The following is a 13,655-nucleotide window of genomic DNA, read 5'->3' as shown; positions in this document are numbered from 1 at the left end:
CCTCACTTTCACAACCATGCTGAAGAAATTATTTTTCTGCCCAGAAGGACAGTGGTTATAGGGGAGCATTCTTCTGCCAATGTCACCAGTGCTCTCCAAGTGAAAAAACAAACAAACAAACAAACAAAAAAAAAAAAGAAAAAATGGAAAAAGAATAAAACTGGCGACTCCAACAAGCACGTTCCTAGCCAACTATCAGTCAGACATGGAAAGAGCTGCTGGTAAAAGCTCATTTAGCCTACCCCCCTGCCAGTGCAGGAATGCTCCCTGCAATATTTCATACAGCCTGCTGGTCTGCATTGAAATGTCTGTGATGGAGAATCCTCTGCTCTTGCTCTGAAAGCCCTTGGGGTGCCACTGGGAGGGCTCTGTGCTTGATACCTTAATTTCCTTCTTTCTTTTTGTTACTTTTACCTAATTTCAATGATGTGATCCTGAGCAACATCCCATTTGTTATATTATCCAAGTACAAGCACTTAAATCCATTTGCAGACAGCCACATGCAAGTGGAAAACCACACAGAATCACCAGAAAAAACATGACAGAAGAAATGCAACTGAATTGTTTTTCATTAGGGTTCTAGAAATTTCTCTGAAAATATTCTCACCACACAACAAAGAGCTACAGCAGAATATTCTCAGATAAAGCCTCCAGAAAAACTGTGGTGCAAGCTGGAAACTTGAGAAACACACTGCAACAGAAAGCACAGGCCTTTAAACCTGTTCTGCTAAAAGCTGTGAGAGGGAATGGAAGCCAGTGCTAAAACACTCCCAGGGCTGAAGAAAACACTTCTAACTATGAGCTTTGCTTCCAGCACTGGAGACAGAGAGCTGCTACAAGTCATGCATCTGCCACCTGGCCATGGAATTAATCAGAGGTTTCTACTGCCACTCTTGCATCCTTTTGTTGTTCCCCAGGAGAAAGGTATTTTATTCCTAACTTTCACTGAGGGTGGATGCAGGCATGAGAGAGAGGGGAAGAAGTTCCTACAGACAGAAGAGACTCACAGGATTGTCTCAGCCCCTGAGAGAGGGCAAGCAGAAAGAAATCACTGTCAAACACACCAACACACAGCACTGCTGCTTCATCCCTGGATTTGCAGCTCCTACAGCAGCTTTCAGCTGGGAATCAGAAAGCCCTTTGTAAAGTTAAATTAATCCCCATCTTTAAGTTAATCTGAAAGGTGGAAAAATGTTTCCACATGTGTGAAGTGACAGGCAGAGAGCTCGCAGCTCCCAGGAGAGGCAGGAAAGCTGTGCTGCTCTGCAGGCTGGGGCTGGGCTGCCTGGGAGGGAGCAGGGACAGGGACATGCCACCAGCCTGCCTGGCTGGCACAGGGCAGCAAAACCCTTCAGCAGCTCCATCTGAGTGCCAGGAGCCAAGGGCAGCCTGCAGCTCTCGGTGCTGAGCACAGCAGGGACAGGGATGTGCTGCAAGAGGGACAGGAGAGGCCACAGGCATCACCAGGGGGCTGGAGCACTACTCTGTATTTCCAGAGAGTATCGTATCTAATCTAATCTAATCTAATCTAATCTAATCTAATCTAATCTAATCTAATCTATTCCTCTCCTATTCTCTACTCTATTCTAGACCTATTCTATTCGCTCTTCTAGATCTATTCTATTCTCTACTCCATATCTATTCTATTCTCAGAAAGGCTCTGAGAGTTAGGGCTGCTCAGCCTGGAGAAGAGAAAGCTCCAGAGACACTTTCCAATATCTAAAAAGGGCTTATAAAGATGGGGACAAACCTGTTAGCAGGGCCCGCTGTAGGAGGCAATGGTTTCAACTAAAAGAAAGTCAATTTAGGTTAGAAATAAGGAAGCAGTTGTTTACAGTGAAGGCGGTAAAACACTGAAATAAGTTGCTCAGAGAGTGGTGGATGCCCCATCCTTGGAAATGTTCAATTTTCAGGGCTTTTGAGCAGCCTGGTGCAGTGGGATTGGACCTGCTGACCTTCCAACCCAAAGCATGACTCAACTCAGAGCAAGCAGTGACTGCAAGTGCAGACACCAGCACCACACTGCAGCCAGGCACACATTCACTCACTCTCTTCATTATTATTATTATTATTCTGTTCTTAAAGACGATCTGAAATGCCCACAAGGGGTGTTTTATATCCTACTTACCAAGTACAATGCATAATTCCTGGGGTTTATACAGCTGGAGTGAAAGTAGTCTGACAAAAGGCAGACTTCTCGCATTATATTTCTGGAGCTATTTCAGTTTGCTAATAAACCAAAAGGGAAAATTTATCAGCATCAGCTTTATAAAAAAATCTTCTCTTGGAGGATACTTCCTGGAAAACATGGCTTAGTAGGTACTTTTTTTCCCAGGACTAAGCCATCCTTCCAGTAACTGGAATAGTACTTAATGATAATTTCAGTTCTTTGAGGTAATAATTCCTTGCAAAGTAAGTACTTGGATAGCCATACTCTCAAGTGACCTGCACAAAACCAGAGGCACAAAAAACGGATCAGCTGTGTGGCTCTAATGAGAGATGGGGAGCTCTGTGCAATTTCCCCGTGTCTTACTCACACATCATGGAAACTCCACTAATGATGAATCACAGTTTTGACAAATCTTGCAGGTAACTGCTGGCTTGTAAATGTGTGAAAATGAAAAAAAAAGGGAAGTACTTGAATTAGACAGTCTTGATAATAATGTTAAGTGTTCGCATTTAGTTTAAGTTTGGTATTTTTTATGTTAGCCTTATTACCTAGCACACTTTTCCTATAATTACTTTTCTTAAAATGGTCAACAAAAGTGCCACTTCACATTGCCATGGCCAATCATGTATTCCTTTGCATACCACAAAGGCCAAAGCATGGAGAGAGTTAGTTATTTATTGGTGAGGTGAGGCCAACAGTGGGGTCACTACATGAGTACAATCAGTCCCAGGAATTTTTCCTGGTGTATCAAAAACCACAAGAGAGTTGTGGTTGAGCTCCACTTGGTTCTGTGCCCTTTTCTAGGTGCTTTAGGCTGGGGGTAGACAAGGATGGGGGACTTTGGTCCTACCCTCACTATTTTCTCTGTGTTAACCTGCACGAGATCCAAACCTGTATCATGGTGTGAAGTGTCTTGGCAGCCAGGAGATTTCCCCTCAAAGAGTTCTGCAGCTCACAGGGCAAAACACATCAGTATTTTAAGCAACTAACACAACAAGAAGTAAAGACAGCTGCTCAAATGATGCTGCTGGGAATGAATGAACTACCCACAGGGCTGCTGACCCTGCTGGAACTTGGGAGGGTGCAGACCCCTGTCCCCAGCAGCCACAATCAGCTGACAGAAACCCCAAGTGCCCATCACTGCAGGGCACACCTTGGCAGCAAGCTGGACCACTCCACAGAGATTCTGAGTGAGAGCCTCAAACAGTGCCTCAAGAATTGCTCTGAATTACCCTGAGAGCCAGGACAAGCAGATAGTGCACATTTCATGTCCAGCAAAGCCTTTAACCACCTGCCCTTCAGGAGGTCGCTGTGGGGGCTCTCTGTGCTCCTACTGCCCTGGCAGAATGTGGATTTTCCACAGATGGAAACAGCTCAGGCAAAGGACCATCACAGCACACACTGCAGGCTGGCAGCTGCACAAAGAACCAAGGAAAGATGCTCTCCAGATGTGCCCTGTCACCATGAACAGAAACTCAGGGAAAACCCCACGTTTGTGGGTGCGGCACCCACGGCAGATGGCAATAAAAGAAGACTCAAATTAGTGGCATTCTAGGCAAACCTAAACTCCATCTCGGATCAACACTACCCATAATAGTGTTTAACTAGTAGAAGAAATTTACTCAAATGTGAAATAAACTATTACACATTCTTAGTTCTGATTCACAGCCTCAGACTGGCAGTGACAGTAACATTTTAATAAACATTAGAATGAAGACACCAATATGACCAAATGACACACTTAAAGTGAGAAAAGGAACAGGAGAAACCTTGGCATCCCCACCCAAAACAGAACCAGAGCAAAAAAAAGGCAGAGGAACTGCTTCTGCGATCAAAACAGTAAATACTTTGTTATAATTTATTAGACAGAACGAGAATGTAAATGAGAAATTGGGAAAGCCAGTATTTTCTGTGACAGGCACTTCCAGCTTTTGCTGCAAATGCTGAGGCACAGGGAGCGTTTGCTGCCAGCCAAACTGGGGATGTGCATGCCCCAGGGCCATCCCTGTGCCCAAACCTCTGTCCCCTCCCCAATGCTGAGGCACAGGGAGCGTTTGCTGCCCAAATGCTGAGGCACAGGGAGCGTTTGCTGCCCAAATGCTGAGGCACAGGGAGCGTTTGCTGCCCAAATGCTGAGGCACAGGGAGCGTTTGCTGCCCAAATGCTGAGGCACAGGGAGCGTTTGCTGCCCAAATGCTGAGGCACAGGGAGCGTTTGCTGCCCAAATGCTGAGGCTCAGGGAGCGTTTGCTGCCCAAATGCTGAGGCACAGGGAGCGTTTGCTGCCCAAATGCTGAGGCACAGGGAGCGTTTGCTGCCCAAAGCTGAGGCACAGGGAGCGTTTGCTGCAAATGCTGAGGCACAGGGAGCGTTTGCTGCCCAAATGCTGAGGCACAGGGAGCGTTTGCTGCCCAAATGCTGAGGCACAGGGAGCGTTTGCTGCCCAAAGCTGAGGCACAGGGAGCGTTTGCTGCCCAAATGCTGAGGCACAGGGAGCGTTTGCTGCCAGCCAAACTAGGGATGTGCACGCCCCAGGGCCATCCCTGTGCCCAAACCTCTGTCCCCTCCCCAAAGCTGAGGCACAGGGAGCGTTTGCTGCAAATGCTGAGGCACAGGGAGCGTTTGCTGCAAATGCTGAGGCACAGGGAGCGTTTGCTGCCCAAATGCTGAGGCACAGGGAGCGTTTGCTGCCCAAATGCTGAGGCACAGGGAGCGTTTGCTGCCCAAAACTGAGGCACAGGGAGCGTTTGCTGCCCAAATGCTGAGGCACAGGGAGCGTTTGCTGCCCAAATGCTGAGGCACAGGGAGCGTTTGCTGCCCAAAGCTGAGGCACAGGGAGCGTTTGCTGCCCAAAGCTGAGGCACAGGGAGCGTTTGCTGCCCAAAACTGAGGCACAGGGAGCGTTTGCTGCAAATGCTGAGGCACAGGGAGCGTTTGCTGCCAGCCAGCCCGGGGATGTGCACGCCCCAGGACCATCCCTGTCCCCAAACCTCTGTCCCCTCCCCAGGCACTGCTGGGGATGCTCTGAGCACCCTCACCCAGCCAGGCGCTGCAATCCACCTGCCAAGCCAGTCTGCACCGTCACAGGGATGCCTGAACAGCTTTTGAACTGCCAGGATCTGTCTTTCAAAGGGAAATCAAAGAAAACAATGTGCCAGTACAAAGGCTGGGAGACATAATAATATTGTATTATGTTCGTATCGTTAGCTGTGGTTACAAAAGGGAAAAAAAAGCCTCCTGTATCTACAAAGTTTTCTATGGGGGAAAAACTCATTAAATGGAAATAAAAATATTTTGAAGTGCTCTGTGTTCGAATAATGCTAAGATCTATAATAATAATTAGAGCATGCAGTATAAAGCATTTTTTAATTTCAAAGCACCACCTAATTGATCTTCTTAAAGACTGTTTGCAGGTATTGAGGTGATGGCATGCATTATGTTTTTCAAGAGCAAACTGAAGCACAAAGTTTTTAGCAACTCCCTGAAAGTCATTCCGCACTTTATGTGGTGTAGGAGGTTTTATTGCTGGCCCTGATGAAGTCACCAGCAGAACTACTGCAGCAAGGCCAAGAATTTCCCCACTGACTTTTAACAGTAATACACGTTAAATAGATAATTAAGTCTGTGTTTGACCCAGTTGGAGACTAGGTAGGGTTTCAGCCAAGGGGACCCTTATGAATGGAGCAATTATTGATGTCATCCAGCTCATGGAGCAGCAGCCCTGCCTCAGCACAGCCTGTGTGTGACTTTGATGTAACAGCCCTGAGCTGCAGCCCATGCATGAGCTAAAGGCTGAGTCACCTCCAAGCATTTCCTGCAATGCTCTGCTTTTTCAGCAGCCTTTTTGAGCCAGCAAAGGTTACAGTTTTGATGCAAAAATGAAGGTTTTCAAACTGAACAGTCTATTAACCAAGAAAGAATAAAATCCTACTAGTCCTAACTGTACCAAAGCCAAAGAATAAATAAAAATATCAGCAGTTCATGAAATAACTGTCTTTTCTAGAGGGTTTTCTTACAGCATCTTTCCTCCACAGTATCGTTCTCTTCCCAGTCTCAACTATTTTTTCCTAACTGCTCGTGCTACTTTTAACCTTGACATTTTAGAAATCTAAACCCAACAACACTTTGCTTAGTAAGGAAATAAGTAAAAGAGAGAAGGCTACTGAGTGTTTATCTACTTTAAAGCAAACTAATCTGTGTCATGCTCTCCCTAAATAAAAACCTAAAATTCTGTTTATAACATAAATGCAAAGAGGAGCATTCCCATTTGTGCTGCTGAAGTCACACGTGAGGCAATGGGGAGCTGATGTTTCCTCCAGGAAAAGCAGGCTGATAAACACATCTAACTGGCTGAGGTAAATTCACAATTTAACATCTTCTTTCTCCTGTTCCTGAACAGCAATGTGAAATGTTTATGGCCAAACTGCACTTTAAATTCTGTACCTGCTGGGATGGGAGGATCTGTGCTTGGGAACTTGTGCTGATGCTTCACTATGGACTAGACCTTAGCTTCTCAGGCCACTAAATCCTGCAGCTGTCAGGACAAAATCATCTGAAAACTGGTGTTTTTCATTGGGAATTTAAGCCACCTTTGCTACACAATGACTGCCATCCTATAACTACCCACCTTGCTAAATGCAATTATTTCATCTTATTGCTGGGGCGAGTCAGCATGAGAGAAAACTTTCTGACTGCTTTTTACTTGGCAAGCCACAGGCTCCAGAAACAAGGCAAGAAAAAGTGCACAATTCAAACTGATTTGCCTGTACCTACAGATTTATGTAATGATTTTTTTCTGTTTGACAAGTAAAAATCCATTGTGGGACAGCGAGATATAAGGAAAGTTTTTATTTCAGCAGACAGACATTCCTAATCTTTCATGATTTCAGAGCAAGGTGAAGAATGAGTAAAACCAAATTATGGGCAATTACCCTCTTCTGCCATTACCAGCCTCAAGAATTCACATTCTGTGGGGAAAAGGAAGCTCAGCAGCCTGTTCTGTACCAAACCAGCACTGTGGTGTCTCACCAGGCTGCAAAGAGGCTGTCACTGAGCACTCCTCACTTGCTGTCAGAAATAAGTTCGGGCACAGCAGACCACAAACAAGGCTTGGTATTCAACCAGGTTAGCAACTCATTGTCAAGGTCACAAAGGAACAGACAACTCTGTTTGTGCTGAGGCTGCTTCTCAGAGGTTACTCATTGTTTCACTGTCTAGACAACAAGGTAGAGCTAGGCTAGGAAAACAGCAATTGCTGCTGGAATTTCGTGCAGCAGCAGGAAAAAGAGTAAAAAGCGTGTGTGTGTTTGCTTTGTTGTGACAAACCTGCAGTTGTAGCTCAGTGACGTTCAGCTCCATCAGGTAATTTTAGAACCATGAAGCACAGCTTCAGGACCCTTTTGTCAACCAACTCTCTGAACAATTTTTAAATACAGTGGTTTGGCCTCCATATGTTCAACCAAAGCCATTGGCATTTACTACTACCTCAATTAATTCAATTTCATTCCATTATCTCTATCAGTAATCACATCTTAAAAATAAAATTAGAACCTGACTTTTTGAGACCAAATTAAATAGCTTTACGCACAAAAATCCGGAACAACCTGAATTAGCTGCTTTGCCATAAAATAACATTTTTAGATGTTTTAAAAAAGATTCCTCCAGCCCTCCCTCCCCCATACACAACCCTCAGCTAACCTCCCATTCTAGGTCAAACAGAAGCAGCTCCATGCTCTTGCCACTCCACATACAATATTACTCACAAAAGAAAAAAAAAAAATCAGAACATCCAGAGCTGACACAAGTTTGCAAACACTTTTGAACCATTAATTTGCAAATGCAAAATTGACATATCTCTTGGGGATCTGCGCTGTATTAGTCAAAGGTTTAAAGCCAGTGTATTCCCCATGAATAATCTTTCTCCCTTTCCCCCCTCCTTCTTCCTGTCCACATGTAAATGCAGAATTTCTTGTCTTTAGTTTACAGATTATGTGATCCAAAGTGTCACTCACTGGATTACTGCACATAACCTGAGCACTACCCAGAGCTTACTTGCCTTCAACTTGTGCAGCATTACTTAACTGGAATTATCCCTCACAATCCATACAGGAATCTGCACAGCTCACTTATCTCAAGATTCTGTGTGTCACCTACCAGATTATCCCTTTTAATCCATACATTGAATCTACATAACATATGTCTTTAATTCAGGGGCTCTGACGAGCTATAGTATCGCTGAATGGATTATTTCTCTTTAGCCATTATTGGCAGCCCTAAACCCCTCACTGCCGACTCTGCTGCCCCATCCCCTGAGCACAGGGGCACAAGGAGTGTCTGCAGCAAGCACAGCTCCATCTCACATCAAACCACCTGCTCTGGCACTCACTGGGACCTGGAACACAGCTCCCCATACAGAACCGACCTCTGTGCTATGGTGAGCTGCCCAGCAGGGCAGGCAGGCTGATCTCCCTGTCCATAACTCTGAGTTTACTCCAGCACAGCCTCCAGAGTCACCCAGATGGGCTGAGCTGCCCAGCAGGGCTAGGAGGCTAATCTCATTTTCCATACATCTGAGTTTACTCCAGCACAGCCTCCAGAGTCACCCAGATGGGCTGAGCTGCCCAGCAGGGCTAGGAGGCTAATCTCATTTTCCATACGTCTGAGTTTACTCCAGCACAGCCTCCAGAGTCACCCAGATGGGCTGAGCTGCCCAGCAGGGCAGGCAGGCTGATCTCCCTGTCCATAACTCTGAGTTTACTCCAGCACAGCCTCCAGAGTCACCCAGATCAGGCTGAGCTGCCCAGCAGGGCTAGGAGGCTAATCTCATTTTCCATACGTCTGAGTTTACTCCAGCACAGCCTCCAGAGTCACCCAGATCGGGCTGAGTTGCCCAGCAGGGCTGGCAGGCTGATCTCACTTTTTATAAATCTGTGCCCACTCCAGCACAGCCTCCAGAGTCACCCAGATTTCCATGGGCACAATGAAGAGCTGATTTCAACCCAATCGCTTTCACAGGGACTGCAGAGAACTTCACCTGAGCTGTTTACAAACTAGCTTGCACAATACAAAGGGTCTCTCAAACTACAACAAAAACACGTCAGGTTCAGACCCGGCCCCTCTTCCTTGAGGCACAATCTCTGTTGACAATGCCTTCAAGAGAAAAGCAGCTCAGGGAGATTGGAAACAGAAGTCTGTTCAACCTTTTGTTCCACACACCTATTCAAAATTAGCTGAGTGGGGAACATAAAAAATATGCCTCGCTGTGTCTTGCCAAGTTTCAGTAGAGAGATGGACAAGATTAGCAGCAAGGCTTTGTGCACACCAAGGGAGTTTTAAGAGGAGTTCTCATCGTGGTTAAAGCTGAGCAAGGCTGGGCAACCCACGATGCACCTGAGGCCCAGCACCACTGAAAGAGACGCTTCATTTTAGAATTAATAAGTTAATTTTTTATATAGGAATGATCACTGATAATTAAGGAATAAATGTATTTTTGATAGCTTTTCCTAGTGACACTGGAGGACAGCAGCTTCTCTCCCACTGCAGTGCACAGCTAACAAGGCAGTTACACTGACAGCAGAAAAGGGGGTGATTTTCCTTCCTCTACACTTTGAGACCTGAAGATCTCTCTGCTCCACTGAATCCAATAAAATGCATCATCCAAGAATAACCCAGAGCCCTGCTTTTGAATGGGATGGATATAAGTAAGTTTGAACAGGCTTTAACCAAGTCAATATACAGTTTTACAGCTTCACTATAAATACTTCAATTAAACAGCACTTTTGTAGCTTTTGCTGTACAGCAACTTGTTTTGAGCACAGTAAAAATTCCATAGATATCAAAACAGAATTTCTTAGGAAACCTCTAGTGTTAAAATTGTAATTTAGCCCCAGCCTGTCTCTCTGAACGAGCACAGGTATTTGAGTTACAGTTTCTACAGACATAGAAAGTTGTAGGCTTTGCCCCTTTCTAAGAGCATTCCCTGGCAGTACCTTTGGGTCCAGCTGTGGAATAAAACAACCCATTTCCCTTTCAATTAGCAACTGGATGGATATAGACTCTTCTAAGTGTGATCCTCAATCTGCAGCTGCCTCTGCAGACACTCAGAGATGGCTCTCCTGCTTTGTGGGTGTGCAGATGGAGAAAGGGGGGTTTAAACAGCAGCCAAAGGTGACAAAGCAACCAAGAGAAACAACTGAATAAGAACATGGGAGCCTGGCCACTTTCAGCCTCTCACCAATTTCCCTGTCTTTAATAAAATATCACTGCTCTCCAGCTTAAAGGAAATCACGCTAATAGAAAATAAAGTCTTCCTCTTCGTCTCCCTTTCTTTAATCTCTCCCAGATAATAAAACTCAATGGCAATAACACAGACTTGGGCATTAACAATATGTAGCCTGGTGCTGAGCCTTTTTGCACATGATGTACTAAAACTCCCCCAGACCTAATGAAAAACACAATGAAATTTTGAACAGTTAAATGGAAAAAACTGTTCAGTGTGTAAGACAGTTGGGCAGCACGGCTCCTAGCGCTGTCCACATTCCAGGGTGTATTAAACACAAGACAGTGCTTAAATGGGGGTTTCCAAATATCACTAACAGAGAAATGAGAGGCGGAAAAAGCGCAGCTGCCAGGCCAAGCCCAGAGAAAGAAGTTAATTAAAAAATCACAACTGGAAAACTCCGTAACTACAGAAGGACAAAACCATTTTGCAGCACAATATACGTGTGTTTGTACACGTGTGTGTGGGTACAGAGCAGCTCAACTTGCACACCTTTCCTGCTGCCCCACTAAATATAGCTGCAGCACAGCTGAGCCATTGTTTGTGGGCTGCTCGGGGCTCATGGTGCCATGAAAACCACATTCCTGGGCACTAAATAATCAGCCTGCCTGGCCCCCCAAGAATCTGGAAGTCAAATTCATTTACCCCCAGAGGGCAATGCTCCATTGTGTCCTCCCTCCTTTCCAGCCACCTAGGAACAATGGACAATAATTGCAACTGTCACGGCAGTCAGCAGGAAAAATAAACCAGCGCCTGTTTTCACAGCTTACTGCCAAACTTGATCCAAACACCTAATAACCATGCCCCCAACCACAGAACCACAGTCACACTACAAAGCCTCAGATGTGAGCCTTTTGAACAGAGCTGCAGAACAATAACTCGACTTGTGTTCAAAATATAAAGCTAAAACCCAAAAATTAAAGCAAAGAAAAGTCTTCTTTGAGGCTGTGCTGCTGCTCCCCATCCTTTCCCCCAGGCACGACTGAAAGGACTGTTGAATTTCTCTGGTGGTAGCATATAGCTGGCTGCTGCTGCTTTCAAGTTTAGCTTGTGAAAGGGAAAAAGGGGAAGGGAGAAAAAAGATTGCCCTCCAAAAGGAAAAGATCACAGGCAGTGGGAACAGGCCACCTTCTCAGTGCACAGCACTCTTCAGAGCAGCTCCACAGCGGGCACAGGCACTGGAGAATCACTGGGAGTCCTTCTAAAGGTTCCAGTGTGTCAGGAATTGAAGAGGCTCCCCACACTGTGCCAGATCTGCTGAAACACATGCCCAAAATTGGGTATCAAAGATGTCTCCCCATACTCTGCCCCAGAAACATCCTAAAGATGCATCAGGTCGTGGCAAAGGGTGAATTCATCTTGAAACAAAGTGCTTTTAAAACCCAGAACTGCCAGGTAAGCCCAGGGGCTGCCCTTCCTCTTTGAGACCTGTTGCTTTACACACATGGAGCAGGAGGAATGAATAACCCAGGGTTTGGCCCTCTGGAGCCATAATAATCACCATCATCATCATCACAACAACATCTCAGCCTGCTGGGGGCTGCAGCACTGCATTCTGTTATAAAGTTATCCCACAGGTGTAATGATATAAAGTTATTCCACATATGTAATGAATATATATATTGAATTACAGCTTGCTAGGGAGAAGCCTGGGTAAACCAGGGAATATTTTCCTGTTTGGGTAAGGCAGTGGAACAGCACAGGCTAATGCTGGTGGCTTATCAGTGACAGGCTGGGAGGCCCATAGAATTAAAATAACACTTTCTCTGCATCTGCACCAAGCCACAAACCTGTGAGAGCACCTTGTACTGAATATTGCACCCTTCTCATGTACAGGGCCCTTAAAGCTGCCAGCACAAGGTCTGGGAGCCTGCCTGAGTGAGCATGTCTAGAGCAGGGATAACATGAGCAAGCAAACATCCCAAAGTCATGGACAGAAACTAAACCCTGTTTATAAACACAGGAGGAGAAAGGCTTAATTTTAATTTTGTTCTACTTTCACATTTCCAAAACAGCCTTGGCCTGGGTTTTGCTACTCCAGATGCACACTGCTATAAACAGGAGAAGAATCAGAGTCACTGCTTCTTTGCAGAGTGATAATGGCTGCTCTGAAAACTTGCAATTTCTCACACGTGTGTTTTGAGTGAGTTCCCCATCAGCAGCACTGCAGAGGAATTATAGAAATATTAAATTACACGGAAACAAACAACCACAGGTTCCCTAAAACGACCTCGGATATAGAAAATGGGGAAATATCTTGGCAAAGCAGAAACTACTGCTGCTGGAGAGTGGTCAAATTTTGTCATTTTCCTTCTGGAGCACGGCTTTAAAAGAACATGCTCTAGTGCACAGATGTTGTACGCTGTCTTTTAAAATCTGCACTGGCTAATTTCAGTACCTAGAGGTACCATTACACAAACTTTGCTCTTTTTATTCTTCCCTACATGCAAAAAAAGTAAAAAAAGAAAAAAAAAATTAAAAAACCCCTACATCATCGAAATCTGTCCAAAAATAAACAAGGAAATCAGATCATCCTCAAATTTCAGAAACTGAGCTCTGCTATACTCTGGTACCACATATGTCTGGTACTGACTTTTTGTTCCCCCTATCCAGCAATAGGATGTGCTCGGTTATAACAGAGAACGATATAGGCAACAAAAGCTTAATGTAAATTCATTCACTTAGGGCAATAGAGCATTCCATTGATTTATATGATCACAGATGGGAGTGCACACATTTCATTTAAACCCCGAATTACCGTGTTTGAAGGGGAGGGGAAGAGGAGCAGACAAAGTTCCACAAAGCCAGCGGTATCTGCACATTCATTCTCAATTTCCTTTAGCAGAGAAACAGCGTTGTTACCTTTTATTTCTCCAAAGTTCCCTGATCCCATGGCAAGAAGCTTGTCTTTCCAGTCCTTTGATAGTAGCTTTTCAATACTGGGAGTTTCTGAGTGAAGGGGGGGAAAAGAAACGTAAGCAAATCAACATGACTGTCTCCACAATAGAACTCATTAAAAGTCTATCTGCTAAAAATAAGGCCAACCCTATTCTGGGCCCCCAGTTCGTAATGACTTCATCAACAAACTGATAAGAGGGGAGGGAAGAGAAAAAAAAAAAAAGGGACCAAAAAAGAAAAAAACGGAATGTGTTTTGTCACCTGCTGTTTCAAAACCATTAGCTTTTTCCTCTAGTGGAACAAAGCTCCG

General features: G+C 45.0%; 1 protein-coding gene across 1 annotated transcript in view; it reads right to left on the bottom strand.

Moving 5' to 3' along the window:
- Positions 1–13,655, bottom strand: part of SOX5 (SRY-box transcription factor 5) — a 275,778-nt gene that overhangs the window by 137,962 nt on the left and 124,161 nt on the right. The window contains exon 4 of the mRNA XM_059473027.1: positions 13,310–13,396. Coding sequence (XP_059329010.1) covers positions 13,310–13,396 — 87 coding nt within the window. The remainder of the gene's footprint in view (positions 1–13,309; positions 13,397–13,655) is intronic.

Source organism: Ammospiza nelsoni, chromosome 5, assembly GCF_027579445.1.
Source record: "Ammospiza nelsoni isolate bAmmNel1 chromosome 5, bAmmNel1.pri, whole genome shotgun sequence".
In the NCBI taxonomy this organism is placed as follows: domain Eukaryota; kingdom Metazoa; phylum Chordata; class Aves; order Passeriformes; family Passerellidae; genus Ammospiza; species Ammospiza nelsoni.
This window is presented reverse-complemented; position numbering and strand designations above follow the sequence as displayed.